The sequence below is a fragment of the Spodoptera frugiperda genome, chromosome 7, assembly GCF_023101765.2.
Source record: "Spodoptera frugiperda isolate SF20-4 chromosome 7, AGI-APGP_CSIRO_Sfru_2.0, whole genome shotgun sequence".
NCBI classification, from domain to species: domain Eukaryota; kingdom Metazoa; phylum Arthropoda; class Insecta; order Lepidoptera; family Noctuidae; genus Spodoptera; species Spodoptera frugiperda.
This window is the reverse complement of record NC_064218.1, coordinates 10,884,729-10,904,168: the sequence shown is the minus strand read 5'-3', so window position 1 is coordinate 10,904,168 and position 19,440 is coordinate 10,884,729. Positions and strand designations below refer to the sequence as shown.

Sequence of the window (19,440 nt, the reverse complement as noted above, 5' to 3'; positions counted from 1 at the left end):
TGTTGGCCTTTTATTTTGTGAAATGTGAGAGTTGTTATTTTCCTACTTATGTTTATTTGCGTTTTTTTTGGAATAATCCGGTAAACAAGCAAACGTATCACCTGTTGGTAAGCAATCACTTCGCCCATGGACATCCGAAACGCAAGTGCATTGCCGGCCATTTGGAGTTTAGGAATTTAAGGGTTGTTGGGGAATCGGGCATAGGGAAGATTGGGAAGGGGGGTAATTGGGCCTCCGCAGCAGATTCAGATATTTACAAAAATGAACTGACGAGATATATGTCAGGAAGAAAGGAATAATATAAAACATGAACAGACAATTACTTACTTGAGAAGGTCTCCCTCCAACCTCCTAATACAACCTCCTTCATAAATATATTTAATGCAAAAGGATCTATTCAAATCCCACCATTTAGTACATCCAAACAAACCTCATCTATATAATCAAACATTATAAGTATAGATTACAGAAAGTAATAAAAGCCGTTGCACATTAGTATATTCCGATGTTGCAACACTGGACCTTGAACTGGCGGCGTGGACGTTCACCTCGAGTGTGGCAACACTATCGACTCGTTGCTGGGGACAGGTGGGCAGCGAGCGATGTACGCACGGCGACGTATCGAACTATACACAACTAGTATAAACAGACCGTTGAATGTATGGGAAGATCATACAAAGCGAGACTATGATAAACTAGTTTTGTATAGCTCGATGTGCAGCAGTTTCGATGTGTCTATACTAAACGTTTTCTATGGAAAATAGGAATATTGGTCAAGGTTTAGTAAATCCGTTAATCCGAGTCTAAGTCCGACTGCACGGTTTGTGCTAGACTGCACGGTTGTCGCGGTGGCTGGGTAACGTGTAGCGGGTTTGATTCCTCGCACGGAGCACCTCTGAGTGATCCACTAATTGTTGTTTCGGGTCTGGGTGTCATGTGTATGCGAATTTATATGTTTATAAACGCACCTACGACACTGAAGAAAATCCTAGTGTTGGGCAACCAATTTTTTTTATTAAAGAAAAAGGAATATGAGAATGTGTAGCCTTGACGGGGTTCAAGCTGTGTTTAGTCCTGAGAATCCCGAAGATTAATTCAACCCAATATCTCCTTTGGTGTTTGGGTGTCCTTGGATGGCGCCGATTGTCTATTCACAATAATGATTTATTGGGATATAGATTAATTAAGTCTAATCACGATCCCGTGTTTAAAAAAATCTCTGTCACCTTTATTTCCGTTGGTTATTCTTATTAAATCTTCGATCAACAATAACTAACTTGATCGAACTATTGAATAAATAAAAGAGTTCACATAAATATTCTCGGGTCTAGGTTAACCGATGTTGGACCGTGATCGTGAGAGGATTCTTAATTTCTTCTGACTTTGTCCCTCAGTGAGCTTGCAAATTCTTTTATTCATTTTCCATTGGCATTGGTCGTACGAGTAGCTACAGGTGCATTTATTGTATCCCAAAGCTGTGGACTACCTAGCGGGTTTACCGCGACTCCGGTTCGAAAAGCAGGAGAAGGAACAGGATGGATTTTAGTCAGTAAGAGTTTGACACACCACCCCGTTCCTACTCTTGAAGTAGGAACGGGTTGGTTTTTAATTAGCAAGACTCTGTCTTTCCTTCTCGCCTCGCCCAAGGTGGGAGAGGCCATTGGATGGTTTTTCCCCTCAAAAGAAAGTAGTTACACGGGTAGACGTTTTCCCACGGTACACATACGCCCGCAATTAATAAACAATCTCAATCAACATTTTTGGATTGAGATCAAGTTTTGACATTGGTTATAAAAAATCAAGATTAACATTGGTAATTATTTTCGACGGCTAGGCTGTTTGTAATACTTATTATGGGAAGAAAATTTTACCTGTCGAAAAGATAGTGAGATAATAATGATAGTTGCAAAAAAGCTAATACCACCCAGTTTCACTGACGGACAGACCGACAGACTCACAGACTATTATTTATTTCTTTCTTTGTTTGTTTACGTTTCAAAAGTACCTATCGTAATAAGTATTTATGGTTAAATAAGAATAAATTAATTAACTTTGTCTTTGAATGAAGCGGAGGTATCTAAAACACAACGCTATGTGGGTTTAAACCGACGTTGTCACACAAGCGATGTAGTAACAAACTACGTCCCATTCCTTCGCAACGTTGAGCTAAAACTAGGCGACGATAAAATATGTTTATATACAATGCAATATCCCAAAATATTCCAAAATCAATGACGTGTTGTTGCGCATTCTACAACCAGTCACGTTAACACATCTCTCGCAGTTTAGCAACTCACACTTGACCAGATTGAAAATCCTCGATAATGTCACTTTAAGGCGAGGACAGAAGGTCTACTTTGTAACAACATTCGTTGGTAAATACGGTTTATGGTATAACCATTATTGCAGCAAATATTTTAGATTAGAGCTATGACCTTGAAGAGTGGTGCAGAGTCAGACAATCTTCCCTTAAATATGTTTGTGCTAGAAAAATAACCTACAGTTCATGTGCATGTCATTTTGTTTAACTCATACAAAGCAATGTTTCAGTTTTTACAGAATAGGATAAGAGATGCTGAGTAAGGCACTGCTTAATTCATACGACAAATAAGAAATTAATAATGTCAATTAAGTTTTTCAAATTGATTGTCACCTTGTCTAAGTCCTAAGTCAAACAGTCATTTTTATAACAATTAATAGGCATCTAAGTTAAAATAAAAATGGCTTGATTTTCTGCGTATACGCAAATGTGGACACGGTGTAACCGAGATGATCTGTCGTAACGCAGAGAAGGGCGGCGCGGGCGCGTTACTCAAGTGCTGGCGAGTCGGTTAGAGGCTGCGCGCGCGCAAGGCGGTGTGTCGATATGTGGTGCGTGTGGTTTGTTGCGTGTTTTTCTACGGTGCTCGCCAGTGTTGTTGAGATCAATGGTAAGTAACGTGATGGATGGAAAATCTAAAAAATAATTTTACTATAAATAAATATTGATAAGCTCTATAATTAATTAATTAAAATGAATATAAAATCAATTACGTGTAGGGGTATTATTATTTATATGATAAAAAGTTAGGTCAAAAAATTACATGATCACAATTTTAAAATCTTTAGCTGTTTTTATCATGAATATAACATAACAGTTCCTATCATGAAAAAACATAATATTAAAATGCCACGCAAATGAATGGTTTCAAAAACCATCTTCATTCCTAAAATCACTCTAGACCTCTCTACAACGGATCTTTGGGAAATATGTTACTAATCAAGTAAATGTAAAATATTTACAAATATTAATGAAATATAACTTATAATATTCAAAGTCAAAGTAAAATCATTTATTCCAATTAAACCATATACTTAGGTACTTTTGAAACGTCAACAAAGTAAAAAATAAATAATAGTCTGTCAGTCTGTCCGTCAGTGAAGCTAGGTGCTCGTACTTACTTGTCATTCGTTACTATAAGTCCTATGGTAACAGCCAGTGACCCCGATACCAGTCACTGGGCACAATTCCAACATAGAAATCAAAACAATTCCAGCATAGAAATCTAAAACAATACAAAATCAAAAGCTATTCGTAAAAGATAAAAATCTTAAGCAAAACAAAACTGTCTCGTTGGTACTGTGATCACAAATACGACCGAGTTAGGGGTCTCGGGTTCGATCGATCACACCGAGTCTTGGGTTCGATTCCCGGTTTAGGCGAAGCGATAAAAAAATTTTCGATAAAGCTCAAGCTAAGGGGTTCGGGTGTTCAATTCCAATTGTTCGCTTAACTGGCAATAAAAATGGCAATAAAGTTCTCCTATTACATATAGGTATAACAAAATACTATATTTTTCTATCTTTGTCCATTTGGGTAATAAAATAATCCGAACCGAAAATTTAATGAAGCATCCAGCGATTTGTACTACTTTGTATCTGGGATAGTATTGAAAATTAAAAACAATATTTTGATTGCCCGTTTAGCGTGGTTACTGGGCAACCGGCTGCCGCGGAACGGGTAGCACAAGGTATAAGGGTACTTGACTCCTGCACGGAACAACTGTTCGTATGATCCAAAAATTGTTGATTCGGGTCGGGATGTATGTTTATGTGAACTTGTAACACACAGGAGAAAAACCTAGTATGGGGCAACGTTTAAAAATTAGTAAAACTATTAACAACGAAACCTTTCAATATCTGTCTTCACAAACACCGCTCATCAACGTGCTCAAGTAGCATCGAAGGCTTCATATTGTGCCAGCGGTCAAGGCCACGGAACAAACACACACATCGGCCTACAAGTAATTACATTGTTCCCTATATGAGGTGCCGAGACTCGTGACTCGTGTGTTAATGGTACCCAGTGCATACAGCCCTGTAGGTATCACAATCGATGACGTGTTTTAAAACAATCGTAATGATAATATTATCGTTGTACTGACTATGAATGTTGTCAAGTGATCGCAAGTATGATTGCCGATCAAAGGGTTTTGGGTGTAACTTTCGAAATGGGCAACGTATTATTTGTCTGGAAGTCAGTGGAATCTAGAATTGTGGCAAGTGTATGGCAATTATGATCAATCTTATTAGATGCTTTGTTTTCTAAACTAAAGTTATCAACCTATAAGAGATTGTAATACTTTCCTAGGTAAAGTTAAATAAAGTCAAAATTATTTATTTCAAATAGACCGGCAAGGCACTTTTGAACTTCAAAGCAAATATAACAATATTAAAAAATATGTCTGTCTGTCGGTCAGTCCGCTAGTTAAGCTATTTATTCATTCCAAAGTGTAGATTCCTATGGAGAAGCACGAGCAAGAAACTCAATAGGTTACTCTTTTCCAATCTGGTTCACAATACAATTCTTGGTTACTAGATATTTAGATTCATTTTCTCAAGTACTAATACTACTCAAGTATTAGTACATATATACAGTCGTTGGTTGTTTAGCCTTTTGACCGCCAGAGCATAAACGCTTCGCCGTGCCCTCCACGCCAAGCCACAAATTCAACGAAATAACCTTGAAAATATTAGGGATTCCAAAATGTTATCGATAAACCAAAGTGAGTAATAATTTTCGTCTGAATTTTTTTTTGAATAAACTGCTTATAACATAAAAAGAATATTTATTTAACCTAATCTCCCACTGTAATAAACTTAAAACCACATTAATAGCAACTATCAATAAAATATCAACCTTTTGAGACACAAAAATACATATAAAATTGCAGCAAGTTACAGCACTATTATCTATCAGTTACGCGCCATTGGCATGTATACATGCCAATGGCGCGGGCAACTATCCATTTTTTTAATCTCTCGTTTATGATTAGGGATGTAGTTAGCTGAATAATGTAACTTATCGAGTTCATTTATGTATTAGGTAATCAAATTTGAAAACTGCTAAATAGGTATCTATAATATCTATATAGGTATATAAAAAATCTGTAGATTTTAGTGATATTATTTATACACTTTCATATTCTTAAAATAGTTGCCTTGTATTTGTAAAGTGTCACATGAAACTTAAAAATATAAAAAATCAACAATCGTATTTATTTATTATGCTTATTAACAGCCTTGTAATTGAAAAAGGTTACGTGAAACTTAAAAATATATAAAAATCAACAATTGTACCTATAAAACACTATGCTCACTAACAGTCTTGGAATTGTAAAATTTAAAACTAAATTGTATATTATCTATAATTATTATCAATAACAAAAATTTCTGATGTTGATAGTAACCTACAAAAATATTTTATAATTATCTAGAATGCGCAATAGTTCTTCTGTACTATAAACCTCTTCACTCGCCATTTTTGCAATTATAATGTAGGTACTAGATAAAATATTTTTTGCAACTTCCCCGCATTTAAAAACACGGCACGCGCTTACGACGTCACGAGTTTACCTTTTTTCTCAGAGACTAAGGTTATATATATACTTTTTAATAGTTATTACAAAAAATAAGCGAGTCATTTAGCTGAAGTTTTAATATTACTTGAATTACACTACATCACTAGTAGGCATGTATACATGCCATTGGCGCGAGAGAACATGCTTTTTTAGCCGATATTTAAGTTGTTTTTATCAATCAAATATTAGAATAACTATATTGCAATTTTGTTCACTGTGTACAATTATGTAATAACTGGGAATTCAGTTCTTAAGATACATCAATAAAACACGTGAAAGTAATGATTTAATGTGTTTATTTTGTTTTTCTCTGTGATCTGTTTCTTGGCATCTATAGATGTCGGTGGCGCACAGGGCACGCTTGCGCATGACATCTATACATGCCATTGGCGTTCAAAAGGTTAGAAATATTAATAATAAATAAATAAATAAATAAAGTAACTACACCACAACTTCAGAGTTATCTCAAATACACGTATACTTATCCCGATTCCCGATAAACTTGAGAAATAAGTACTTACTTACATTATAATTTCTGAAAAGTAACAATCTTCCTTGTGCCTTCCAGACACGGTGCTGGCGACATGGCCCCCCCTGTACGGGCTGGAGGAGTGGGAGCAGTGCCGGCGGCCCGGCGACGTGTACTGCATCGTCGACGCCGCGCTGCGCTCGCCCGAACCATCGCCTACCATGATGCTGTTGACGGTATGTCTTTGATATCATTATCATGATCTCAGCGAGTTACAGTGAACTATGAGCCTACCTAAGAGAGTTGCTATAATCTCCATGCTTGGCAGGAGGTCAAGGATTCACAAACATTCTATGTTTGTGATTTTCAATTTACCGAGTTGATAGTGAATCGATTTTTAGGGTTTTTACTATGTGGCCGAGGCTTATTAGGCCACAATGTTTCTTAGGAATCATTAGTCGCTCTGCGAAGAAATTGGAAACGTTACCTATACGAGTTTCCGATATTTGAGCACTCGATCATGTTGATGTTAATTTAAATGATGGTATTACTAGCTGTTTTGTTCTGAAAGCCTTTTATATAGTTAGATTCTCACTGACTTATCACTCATATTCATACTCATACCAATTTTGGTCTTAATGTCACGAACAAAAGACATCAACGCGCAGCGTAGCACTTACTGTACTACGAAATATTTTCATTCAGTTTTCATGTATATCGTAACAAAATGTCACTTCCGTTTCTATTTTTTTATTTCACAATATCGGATATTGATTTTTTGCATACATTGTTTTTTTGAGTATGTAATAAGGAAATATTTTTTTAATATAACTTAATTCATGACATGTAATTACTCAATTAAATGAATTTGACCGTCGAAACCTTCGACCGTTAAAGTAAATAAATACAATTACTTTATCTGGCCATACTTGCATGCAACTATTACAATAATGTAACATAATGATCAAATAATTGTAAAGCTTTGAAAAGTGGAGGTCAAGGTTCGATTCTAAGGCTATCAAATAAATAATTAGTATAAATAATAGTTACCAGCAACTATGTACTATATAAAGGATGTTTGAAAGGTTGATGTAAATTCTTGTCATCGGAATTAGAATATGTGAAAGGAAATAATGGGTTTAATATAAGTGTGGGAGAGAGCCGAATAAAAATGGGCCGGCTTGACCGGAGTGATACCACGGCCTCACAGAATATCGACGTGAAACAAGTAACAACGTTTGCGTTGTGTGAGTGAGATTGCGAATGTCCCAATTACCCACCTCACCAGTCTTAGCTTCGCTATTATCGATACATCGTGCTGCGCATCAGTGGAAACGGTCGCATAGTTACAAATTAGCCATTACATCTGTTTCATAGCTACATAGCACATCTCTGACGGAAACTCACCCTAATGATTGACACGATGAGAAGGTTAAAAACTGTGGCATCACTGTTAGGGCCCCACTGAGACTCCAGATAAATAAGTACTTATGACTCTCATGTAACAGAAGATACGTGTGTAGTCTACTGTACAAACATATCATCTACAGAAGGTTCAAGACCTCCACTAGTTATTATTTAATTATTTAACTAATTATCTTTTACATTATTGAAGTTAGTTAACAAGTCTGTTAGAATTCGTTCTGTGTTGCAATAATAATCATCATTGTGTGTTTGTGTGCATAACTCACTGCACTTAGAATGTACTCGTAAAGCCTTTGTCTCGTTGCCTTGAGGTAACATTAACTCAGGTATTTCTGCACTATTTACAAGTGAAAATAAGATCCTAATGCAACGTGTGAAAGATATTGAGAGATTATTGCAAAATTAATGGATAAAATGACGTTTTATTTCTTGAAAGATTAAAATGAGGTGTAAATTATATACCAACAAATTTTCGCAATGACCTCATTCTCTTAAAATACTATACAATACTAGCAAAGCCGGCGAACTTCGTTTCGCCACCAATGATTTTCCCTGTTTTTCTCTTGAATTTTTCCAAAATTTTCTTTGCTATAAACCGTCACGGGCAGCTCGAGACCTTTCCAACGAATTTTCCAAAAAACAAAACGAGTGGATATCGGTTCGTGCGTTCTGGAGTTATAGCGTCAGATTAATTAAAAGTTAGTAAATATTATTATTCCATTTATAGTATTTAACGGCTCGAGATAAAATCTTCCACACATCATGTTTACGGAAATACAGACGACACATAAATAGAATAAACAAATCAATAATGCGCGATGCATCTGTTTCTAATTTAGTTGAGACGTGTGTTTAATACGCATGCGCTAGCTGCAGGCTTGTGGCCAAGTAACCGAGTGAGATGCTTCCTTAACCATATACATATATAATCATGTTATATAACATGCTACATATATATTCCCTACACGTCTGTGGCACGAGGTTCGCAAGAATTATACAGTTTGTGTAACTGTTGGGACCCAGCGTGAATAGGTAGTGTTTGGTGTTTACTACTCGTATGACATAATGTTTCTGAGTTTAAGTACTGATGTGTGGGTCCGGGTCTCGTTGAAGCGTTAAAGAACTCATTTTGTATCATATTTCCAAAAATAAAAATAACAAACAATAAATAATTTCATTATTATTTGGCCTTTCTTAAAATCCGACTTTAGTTACAATGACTTATTTTTGCGGAATACCAAGGGTTTCGGCTCTGAAGGAGTAGGAACGGGGAGTTTTTGAGTAAGTAAGAGTCTAACACTCTCACTTCACGGCGGGAGAAGTCAATGCATGATTACGAGTTTCCCCACTAATAACATATCTTCGAATTTGATTTACATTATTATGTAAACAACAGACGAAATATTACGCCTTAGGGGAAACTGAAGTAAGTATCTATGAAATAGAGACCGACTACTACTATATACCGGTTAGAAAATGTATGTCTTTAAATAATCCCATGTCACAGAGGGTGTGTCTATTACCACACCCTATTATTTTACGTAAACTTTAAAAAATAGTAAGAAAATATTATTCTGTGTTTACCTACTTTATAATTTACGATTGTAGCTTAAACATTTAGCTATTGAAGCACAAAATAAATGTTGAATAGACTCCATATTGCTGCAAGCCGGGTCGAGGTTATGCGCAAAGTGCAATAATGTTCAAATAGGATTTACATGTGTTGATGTCGTTTGTACATGTACTTTAATATTTTTAGACTAGATTTATATAGAAAGGTAGGTTCTAGAAAATTGTACAGGAAAATAATACGGCGAAATATTTCGCAGAGTTTAGCTACGATCAACATAGCATTAAAAATGACACTTGAACTCTAATATTACAAATGTGAAAGCTTGTTTGTTTGAATGTTTGCGTTAAAACTACTAAACGGATCTTGATCAAATTTGGTATACAGATAGGGTACGAGCGGACTTGGGTGATGGGGATAGGATGATTAAAAATACACTTCAACACACTAATATTATAAATGTGAATTTTTTTTGTTTATTTCGATGTTTGTCCGGCAATCGCGCTGAAATTATTGACCGGAATTTGATGAAATTTGGTACACAGATAGGGTATAAGCGGATGCTTACAGATAGATTCTGCCGGTCCTCTTATATAAAGGCGGCACAGCACTATAAAAGGCTGAGCACGTGCCCAATAATGGTATTTGTATAATAACTGCTTAGTTTAAATAAAAAAATTAAAACAACAGAATTTTAATTGATCAAATATTTCGCAGCTTGTTTCAACAAATGTAAATGTATTGTAAAGGTCACGATTGTGTACTGTGTGTACACAGCAAGCGCCGGCGCCGCCCGTCGACCGAGCCGCGAGACTATTTCATTCAATAACCAGAATATTTGGCAACGCTGCTTGGGCTATCTCTATTGCCTTTTACCATCTAAATAAGTTCACACAACGTTTGAAGGTTAACGTTTATAAATGATGAATTATGAATGTTTGGTAAATGTTTTGTGGATTATTGTACCCGTTTTGGTAATTCTTTTGGTAATTAATGTCCACATGTTATTACAAATATGTTCTGTTGTTGTAGGATAGTAAACAATTTCCTAGACAGCAATTAATCTTTTAAATGATTAGCCTACTGAAATAAACAAATTAATAAGTTTTTATTTTTATAATTTAAAAAAACATTGCTCCACTCTAGGATTTTCTCCAGTATCGTGGGTGAATTTACAAACATACAAGTTCAAATACACATCAGATTCAGATCAGCAACAACAATTGGATCACTCAAAGAGTTGCCCCGTGCGGGAATCGATCTACGTTACGCGGCCGCCGGTTGCCCAGACACCGCACCAACCGTGCAGGCTATATTACCGAATCCTTAACTCTGATGATTAACATTTTCTTGGATTGATAGCAATGTAACATTTATAAATCGATTGAACTAACATAGAGATTACTGTAAACTAAGATTGCCAAAAAAACAAACATACACGAAATTCTGACATATAATAAATAGCAATAGGATACGTGTTCGGAATTTCAAATATATATTCATCAAAATATCACATAATACTTACAAACAGTTCAATCAGATAACCCGTTTCTCAACACAGTTAATAACCAAGTTCTAAACGTCAGTTATATTATTTCGTAAATACATATAAAAATGTCCTTCTGTCCGAATCATTGGGTAAGTCATAGCAAGGAGTTGCGGGGGTCCACGAGTCCAGTGTGTTGTAACAAGGCCGGCAATGCGAAGTTGTTGTTGATATGACGGATTTCAGCTTAATGTCGACATTAGTTGCTATATAAATATACATAAATCTGCATAGAGTATAAATCTTGGTTAGGAAATAGTTATGGGCATGGTAACGCGGTTTAGGTTTAGAAAAATATAAATAGGGTAGTATCTAAAACTTCATTTGAAAATCCGTCTGGAGTTTAATTAAAAAAAAGAAACACGTATTTTTTATTTTCTTAAAAAAATATACTTTCGACGATACATTAATTAGAAAACCTCTTACTCCTAGAGTTAACTCCGTTTTATTTGAGTATATCTTATACAACAAAATAAAAATATACGTGTTTAATTTTTTTTTATTTTAGTTTTTGATTTTTAATTTTCGTAGCGCCTCTTTGGGATAGTGTTTTCGAAAATTGGTTTTTGAAAGACTATATATGTACTTAGGCTTAACACTGTACTATACTAGGGTAAAATAGAGTATGTGGAGACACCAAAATAGTACTTTTGTGTGTTTGTATACATTGGTATTATTCAGAACTATTACTAAAAACAAAAAGGGCAAGGAAGCATGTCTGGATACAAATTGCCAAGACGTCTATTCACATCAATCGTCTCAGAAAGGAATCTAGTAATACTGAGCTTTCATATTACTTCAATAGGAATAAATTATGACGACGATAATAATACATATTTTAAAAGCTGATAAATACAATTACGTGATCACATTCAAAACTTGGTTCTCAAACATTTGCATTTACGATTTCTACTAAAGGTGAGTATAGACTACAACACTAACAATACAATAGATTTTTAGTTTTAATTCCGCTTATAGCGCTTCCCGCAGCTCAAATCCCGCAATTGACACCGCATGTTAAAAAAATACACGTATAAGCGGAATTAAAACTAAAAATCGGATAAAATCAAATGCTTTGTAAACTGAGCTTATGCTTGTATTGTACTATTCGTAAGAACGTTTCATTATACAGACATGATTTTATTATAACTTTCGTGAGACATACTAAATTAATTATTATGTTATTGACTTACACACGTAACTGTTTGACGAGGAACTCGACTAGTTTCAAGCTATTCTAGAAGCTCATATTCATGAGCAGCATTCCGCGACAATCGCCGCGTCGTGTAACGCGGAATACTGTTACGCGAGTAAGCCGATAACATCTTCAGAAAATGTAGTAGTCTATACTCACCTTAAAACAAATATTTTAAAATTTAATTAAATATACTTAGACGAAGTCATTTCTATATTTGAACCGGAAATTATATTAGACATGTAATACATATTCAGTACGTACGTATAACTACCTAATATTGACTATATGTATAACTCGTTGTAAATGGTCTGCATCTAATTAACTCGCGTTGAGATTATCATCAAGATTACTTCTATAAATAAATAATAAGTAAAAGTTGATGCTCTGATTTGCAATTTCATTGACTTTCTTCGTTCCAAATTATCGCATCGAACTTGATTTTGATGATCTTGATGATCTTACTATCACTTTAAAACCGAATTGTAATTTGTTTTCTATAAAAGATTAATTCTCATATTGTATTTATATCAAATATACGTAATGACAGACTATCGATTTACCTAATGAACTAATGTTAAATTACTTGTCTTTAATTCGTTGCTTATGTTGTGTTTCGTTGTATAAGTGAGGTTACCGGAGACCTAATTACACTCCTTCCCAATACCCGATTTACCAACAACCCTTAAATTCCTAACTCTCATAAGGCCGGCAACGCACTTATAACGTCTTTGGTGTTTCGCTGGCGGCGATTGCTTACCATCAGATGATCCGTCATCTCGTTTACTGTCTTATACAATAAAAAACATCAATATTGGTTCAGAAGTCAACGTATTTTTCTGTGATCTTTCCAGGACTACTCGAGGCAGTCTCTGAAGCATTACAACCGCACTCAGATCCACCGCGGCGTGTGCGTGTCGCGCTGCGGCCGGCAGAACGGGAGCGCGGGCTGGCAGGAGGCGGCGCAGGGGTGTGTCAACAGCAGCGTGGCGCAGTACGGGCTCGAGGTGATTGTGTTATGGATACTTTGTTAACCGACTTAGAAAATAGGAGGTTTTCTGTTTGACCTGTTTGTATGAACCTACTATGTATGTTTATGCGTGATTATCACGTTTTGATGTGGTTTTAAGTATTTTTCAGACTTAGGAGAAGGTTTTAGGGATATTAACTGATTTAAAAAAATGGAGACGGTAAAGAAAATTTAAGGCGGTTCCTTTTATTTTTTAAAAGCTTTTTAGTTACTTAAAATTTTAACTGTATCCTAGATTACTCACTGGATCGTTGTTGTGTTTGTAAATTAAAAAGCAACGCGACATCGACAGTTTCATTGAAACTACTTTGTGACGTAGTATGTGACTCCAAAAACTTTAATAGTCTAGCTACAGAAAATGTAAAAGACTGAGATTTACCTATAACAAACTTATACTTTCACTGTACAAAAGTCAGTTTTATGGAGTGGACAGTCGTTTAGCGAATAACACCGCTCGAGGACACTCTGAACACTAAGAGGTGTTATAGTTGCGTTGATGACCTTCAAGTTGAAGATATTCACAGATGGGGCCCAGTAGGGCTGATGCCTAATCCGGAGTTGCGGACTACCTAGCGGGTTTACCGGAGCTCGACAAGCAGGAGTAGGAACGGGGTGGTTTTTAGTCAGGTAGAGTCTGATACTCCCTCTCGCCTTGCCCTGGCGAGAGAAGTCATTGGATGATGTTCCCCCCTGAAAAAAAAAGTTGAAGATATTCTCTTTAAACCCATTTTCTCCATCTCTCCAGGCGGAGGTATTGTCAGTGGACTGGTGCATGTCAGCGGACTCCCCTCCAGAGAGCTCCGGTCCAGGCAGGTCGCTCGCCGTCATCTGCACCATGCTGGTGGCGCTGGCGTGTCTGGCCACCGGAGTGCATGTGCTCGGCGACCGCTGCGCCAAGGCTGAGTGTAAACTATCTGTTGTATCTTTATACCGTATGGGAAAACCGCTTATGACTTAATTTAAACCATATATTTCTTATCATCTTGGCGAAATGCGCGAAATAGGCCCAGTAGTTAAGCTGAAAAATGCATTTCTCTCACTCTTTGAGCTAATTTCAATACTCTTTACAAATATGGTACGGTATTATAACAGCCGCGCTGCATGTCCGTAATATTCCTAGACAACCTACAACATTACAGCTCTACTGTGATCAAGGAACATGGAGTTGTTCACCCAGAATTTAAAACTTGATTAATTTAATTATTTTGTTCTTGATTAATTTAATGGTTTTCGTTGAAATATTTAGTTGTATTTTATGCACGAGTACTAACTGTAGTTTTATTTAAATCATATGAGTGATCTCCATACTGTATTAAACCACATTTAATATTGATTAGAAAGTTGGTATTAGGATACTGGAATGTTATAAATAAGACATCTGCTATAATATCGTACACTAAACATCTGCATTCTATCTGCATATACATTTTAATAAATACATAATATAATGTATAATACACAGGAGAAAATTCTAGTGTGGGGTAACGTCCTTTTGACTAATTAACTTTTATGTAAGTTACTGCTTTTTGTTAATTCTTTCTGTCCACTCATTTCTTTACTTTAATTCTCTTCTTCCGAATCACTTACATTCTTTACCCCGAGATGAACTGATTTCCATTCAAGAAATGTTAAAATGTTCCTAATCACGGTCTTCCCTTGATTGATTGTAGGTAACAGGTACTTGCTAGCATTCTCGTTGAAGCGTAACTTTGATATTCTGACGTACGACCGCTGCAAGCCGAGGACAGACGATCGGATGAAGGATGTGGCGTGTATCGAGGGGATCAGGTAACACTTTATAATATTCTACTTGGTTATACGTGTGCACCAAAAAAACCACTGATGTAAAACGACATGAAAAGCTCACTAAATGATACCCGACGATTGATTTAAATGACATTCATGGATGCAGAAATAGAATAATAATATTTTTATAATAACTATCGTGAGACATACTAAATTAACTAAAAAAAACACAGTTTACTCACGTACATTAATGGAGAAAAGACGTGACGTCGCCGCGTTTGCGCACGCTGCTCACGATGAAGAGTTCCTCTGTGACTCGAAACTAGTAGAGCTTTTTTCTATTGATACATTTACGTACGTGAGTAAACCGTGGCTTTTTAGTTTAAATTAAAATAATTAAATTATATTTTGTTCCTCTATTTACATTCTACACAATTGTTTTTGTTATCAATTCCAGGTTCATCGGAATGCAATGCGTGATCTTCTCTCACGTGATGTTGATCTACATCTATTCGTACATTGACAATCCACAGTTCATCGAAAGGGTGAGTTTTTGAATTGCTCTGAAACACTGTTCTAAGATGTATTTTTGCTACATACAAACTTCTGAGAACTTCTTTGCAAAACAATCCTCTTTATTTTCTAGATGTACGACCACTTCACCTGGCAAGCAGTGCTGAACTCTCCACTGTGGCTGCAAGCTTTCTTCGCGATGTCTGGTTTCCTGACAGCGTACGCCACACTCGTCTCGTCACCCACCAAGCCAATCACCTTCTTCAAATGTGTGATGTCCATTGTGAATAGATGGATCAGGTAACATTTTGAAGTTTAAAGAAGTAGGGGTACTATTATTGCAAAGAAATATTGCAGGTAAATTGATTTCAATATTTATAAATATAATTTTTTATCACATCAACAGCCTATAAGTGGCCACTGTTGACCAAAGGCTCTTCTCACACAGAGAAGGTTTGAGCATTAATCACCACGCTTGCTATGAATATAATTAGAAATAAGGCCAGGTTTCCTCACAATGTTTTCCTGTACCGTTTGTCAGTGGTGCCCAAATAATCTTAGAAAGTACGTATAACTCGAAATCAGTAACATTGGTACTTGCCGTTGTAAGGTATTGAACCCGCGACCTCATTCCTTCTTCAGAAAAATGAGGTCGCCTTTGCTTTTGACCAATCTTAGACCGTATTTCTTTAACCTGTGATCTTGATATCCAGGTTGACTCCTCTAGCGGTGTTCGCGCTCTGGTTCACTGTGGCGTGGTTCCCACTGCTGGGCGCTGGACCTCAGTGGTCGTGGCTGGTGGAGAGAGAGGCACACGACTGCTCGGAGCGATGGTGGTACCACGTGTTGTATGTGCACAACCATCTGCCCACTGGCAAGTTCTGCATGGGACATACTTGGTAAGTGTTTTTTGTGTAGAATGAAATTCATAGTTGTGATTTTCGATATCCGTGTTAATTGAATTACAATTGTTTGTGAAGTTTGTAATAATGATGAAAGCTTTTAATCATAAAATGACTCAACGAAAATAAGGATCTAGTTAGACACATAATTTACAAACATAGTGCTATAATTAAAATTTCTTCTGTCATATCTTTAGGTACTTGGCAGCCGACATGCAGCTCCACATCATCGGAGTGTTCCTTCTCCTGGTGCTGATGAGGTTCAAGAAAGCAGTCATACCGCTGTTGATGCTATTCATGGTGGGATCCTCCGTCGCAGCCGGTCTGGTGGTCTACTTCTACGAGCTGACACCTATCGTTACTGCACAGACACCAGAGTGAGTATTTAGCACTAGAAAAAGAGAAAGAGAGAGAGAGAAAGAGAAAGAGAAAGAGAAAGAGAGAGAGAAAGAGAAAGAGAGAGAGAAAGAAAAAGAGAAAGAGAGAGAAAGAGAGAGAGAAAGAGAAAGAAAGAGAGAGAAAAAGAGAAAGAGAAAGAGAGAGAAAGAGAGAGAGAAAGAGAAAGAGAAAGAGAAAGAGAGAAAGAGAAAGAGAAAGAGAAAGAGAAAGAGAAAATGTCCTATAATGACTTGTATCCTTAGTCTAGAGAGTAGTATTCTGGAATTTGTTCTTTGCCTAGTCTTTTGTTATATAAATTAAAATTCAATCTGAATATATTCCAGGGTACTCCGCAACATGTTCGCTGGCTCCAAGATCCTGACCCTGCTGTACCTGCCATTCTGGATGAACCTGCCAGGCTACATCGGAGGCATCGCCACCGCCTTCATCCTCTACCACAACAACATCAAGGGAGAGATCAAGCTCAAGGACAGCAAGGTCAGATGGAATATTCTTTAGAAATCAGAGATTTCGTTTCTTTCTTTGATTGTGTCGAATCCAGAATTTAGTATTTTATTTAGATTTTTCTTAAAGTATCTTATCTCTTTATTCCCGAAGGCCGTACATTACGTGCCATAATACCACTGTACGATCCACCCTTCACAATTTATGTTGTGAGTCCCATTTAATAGGTAGTGAACCTATTGCCATATACCGGGCATATTTCCACACTCCGTGCTACTACTGAGAAATTTACTAAAAACCGAAAAAAGCCCAACACTACCTTACCCGGCAGTCGTACTCGCAAACACTAGTATTTTATAGAAATAGCTCAAATCAAATCACTTTAATGCATCCATAGTGTACAGTGTGGTCTACAATTTTACAGTAATATGTTCCAACTATGAGCTCAATTGACTGTTAAATTTTTATAGGTATAGGTACAAATATCTCTGAACTTTATTTTCTTCTTATCCTAGTGGTTCAACATGCTGTTCCACTCAGCCCTGTTCCTGGGCAGTGCGGTGCTGCTGGCCGGTACTGTATTCCTGGCAGACTCCCCGCTGCCTCAGTGGGCGTCAGCTCTGTATGCTGCCATCGACCGGCCCCTGGTCGCCACGTTCTTCTGCATCTTCATGCTGGGCTGCTTCTCCAGGTGTTGGTGTGAGTATCTAGCACTATTGTCAGGGGTGATAAGGTTCAGATGGAATGGTTAAATTATATCTTTCCCAATCCTCCCAATCTCCAACAATCCTTAAATTCCTAACAATCAAAGGTCCGGCAGTGCACTTGTAACGCCTTCGGTGTTTCGGGTGTCTATGGACGGCGGCGATTGTTTACCATCTAGTAATCCGTCTGCTCGTTTACCGGCTTATACAATAACTAAATAGCATGTGATAAACAAACGTACTGTCTACCAGACGAAAAGGGTTTACTATGGTCAGAGGCGAAGTTTCGCTACTTCTATAGTATTCAGATTTATTTGGTGTACGATACTTTTCTTTCGTGTGCCGTTTAGTTAAAGTAACACCAATGGATACTGTCTGTAAGATCTGTTCTGTTTTGAATATATAAATATTGTCATTTACATTTACAGCTATGATTCGTGACGGGTTGGAGTGGCGCGGCTTCCACGTCCTCGGCAGGCTGTCCTACTGCGTCTTCCTCATCCACTTCATAGTACTGAGGATCACCTTGGCCAGCAACACACAGCTCGGACACGCCACTGTGCTCTCTATGGTAAGAGTCATATGGAGTAATATTGATTGCATTTGCATTGCATAACTTACTAAAAGTCCTAAAAATTTTCCTTTTCATATGTTCTATTCGTTTCTTCTCCCAGCTATCCCTGCTAATCACATCATCAGTGCTGAGCTACATTGCATCAGTTCCTTTATGCCTTCTTGTGGAACTGCCTCTCATCCAGCTGTGGAAAGCCATGACAGAGGGAGATGGACCTGAGAGACGACGTTCCATACCAGAGGAAGCTGCTGGAAAATCATTTGACTTGGTCTCACAAATCAGGAAGAGGAATGAGGCCTAGTGTGAGGAAGAAAGATCTTTGGTGGTGGGAACAGATTCTTCGTCAGGGATTATAAAGTTGAAAAGGTTTTGGAGAACATTCAAGCCTTATGACTGCAACGGTCTGATTGTACCATCAGAATATTATAATCACAAGCCATATACTTACTTTTCTAACCGAAAAGCTATCGGCAGACCAAATTAAATTGTTCCTATACATCCAGTTGTAGTTTTCCCACCACAGTCTTAGAAGAAGATTTGACTGTACTGCCTTTTGTAAATATAGATAAGGATAGTATTTTTATGATTCTAGTTAGGCTTTTGTTTAGGAATGCCTCAAGGCAAACAATGAGATTTATGAAGTGGAAATGGAATCTCTTGAGATTTACCGAGATTGTTGACTTGTTTCAAGAATTGGAGTATAATTCAAGACTTGCTAATTGATATGTATATATGAGACAAGGGCAACTTTGTTTCAAGGATGAAGTATGCCAAGCTCCTTTTAGCGACATTTTGAAAATTTGCCGTTTAAAATAACAAGTTTTTCTTCAAAGGGACCTATAGACTGGCCCTTTCTGTGCAGACGACATCTAGTCTATGTTTTATGTTAGGTATTGTAACTGCACTTATAGGTATAAGTTTATAAAATGTACTAATTAGCTATAGTTACTAAACACAAATGTTTTTATATTAAAAATGTTTATAATTAATAAAAAAATAATCGAAATATTCATTTTCTTTTTT

The 19,440-nt window shown here is 36.8% G+C and overlaps 1 protein-coding gene across 1 annotated transcript; it reads left to right on the top strand.

The window, feature by feature from the left end:
* The first annotated feature begins 2,764 nt into the window (after window positions 1-2,764).
* LOC118266468 (nose resistant to fluoxetine protein 6) lies at window positions 2,765-19,426 on the top strand. The gene is made up of 13 exons (XM_050695198.1): window positions 2,765-2,930; window positions 6,469-6,605; window positions 12,960-13,112; window positions 13,881-14,040; window positions 14,806-14,923; window positions 15,339-15,426; window positions 15,528-15,694; window positions 16,108-16,293; window positions 16,494-16,673; window positions 17,019-17,172; window positions 17,655-17,838; window positions 18,272-18,414; window positions 18,518-19,426. The coding sequence occupies exons 1-13, from the start codon at window positions 2,867-2,869 to the stop codon at window positions 18,716-18,718; spliced, it is 1,935 nt and encodes a 644-aa protein (XP_050551155.1). The 5' UTR covers window positions 2,765-2,866; the 3' UTR covers window positions 18,719-19,426.
* The last annotated feature ends 14 nt before the right edge of the window (window positions 19,427-19,440 follow it).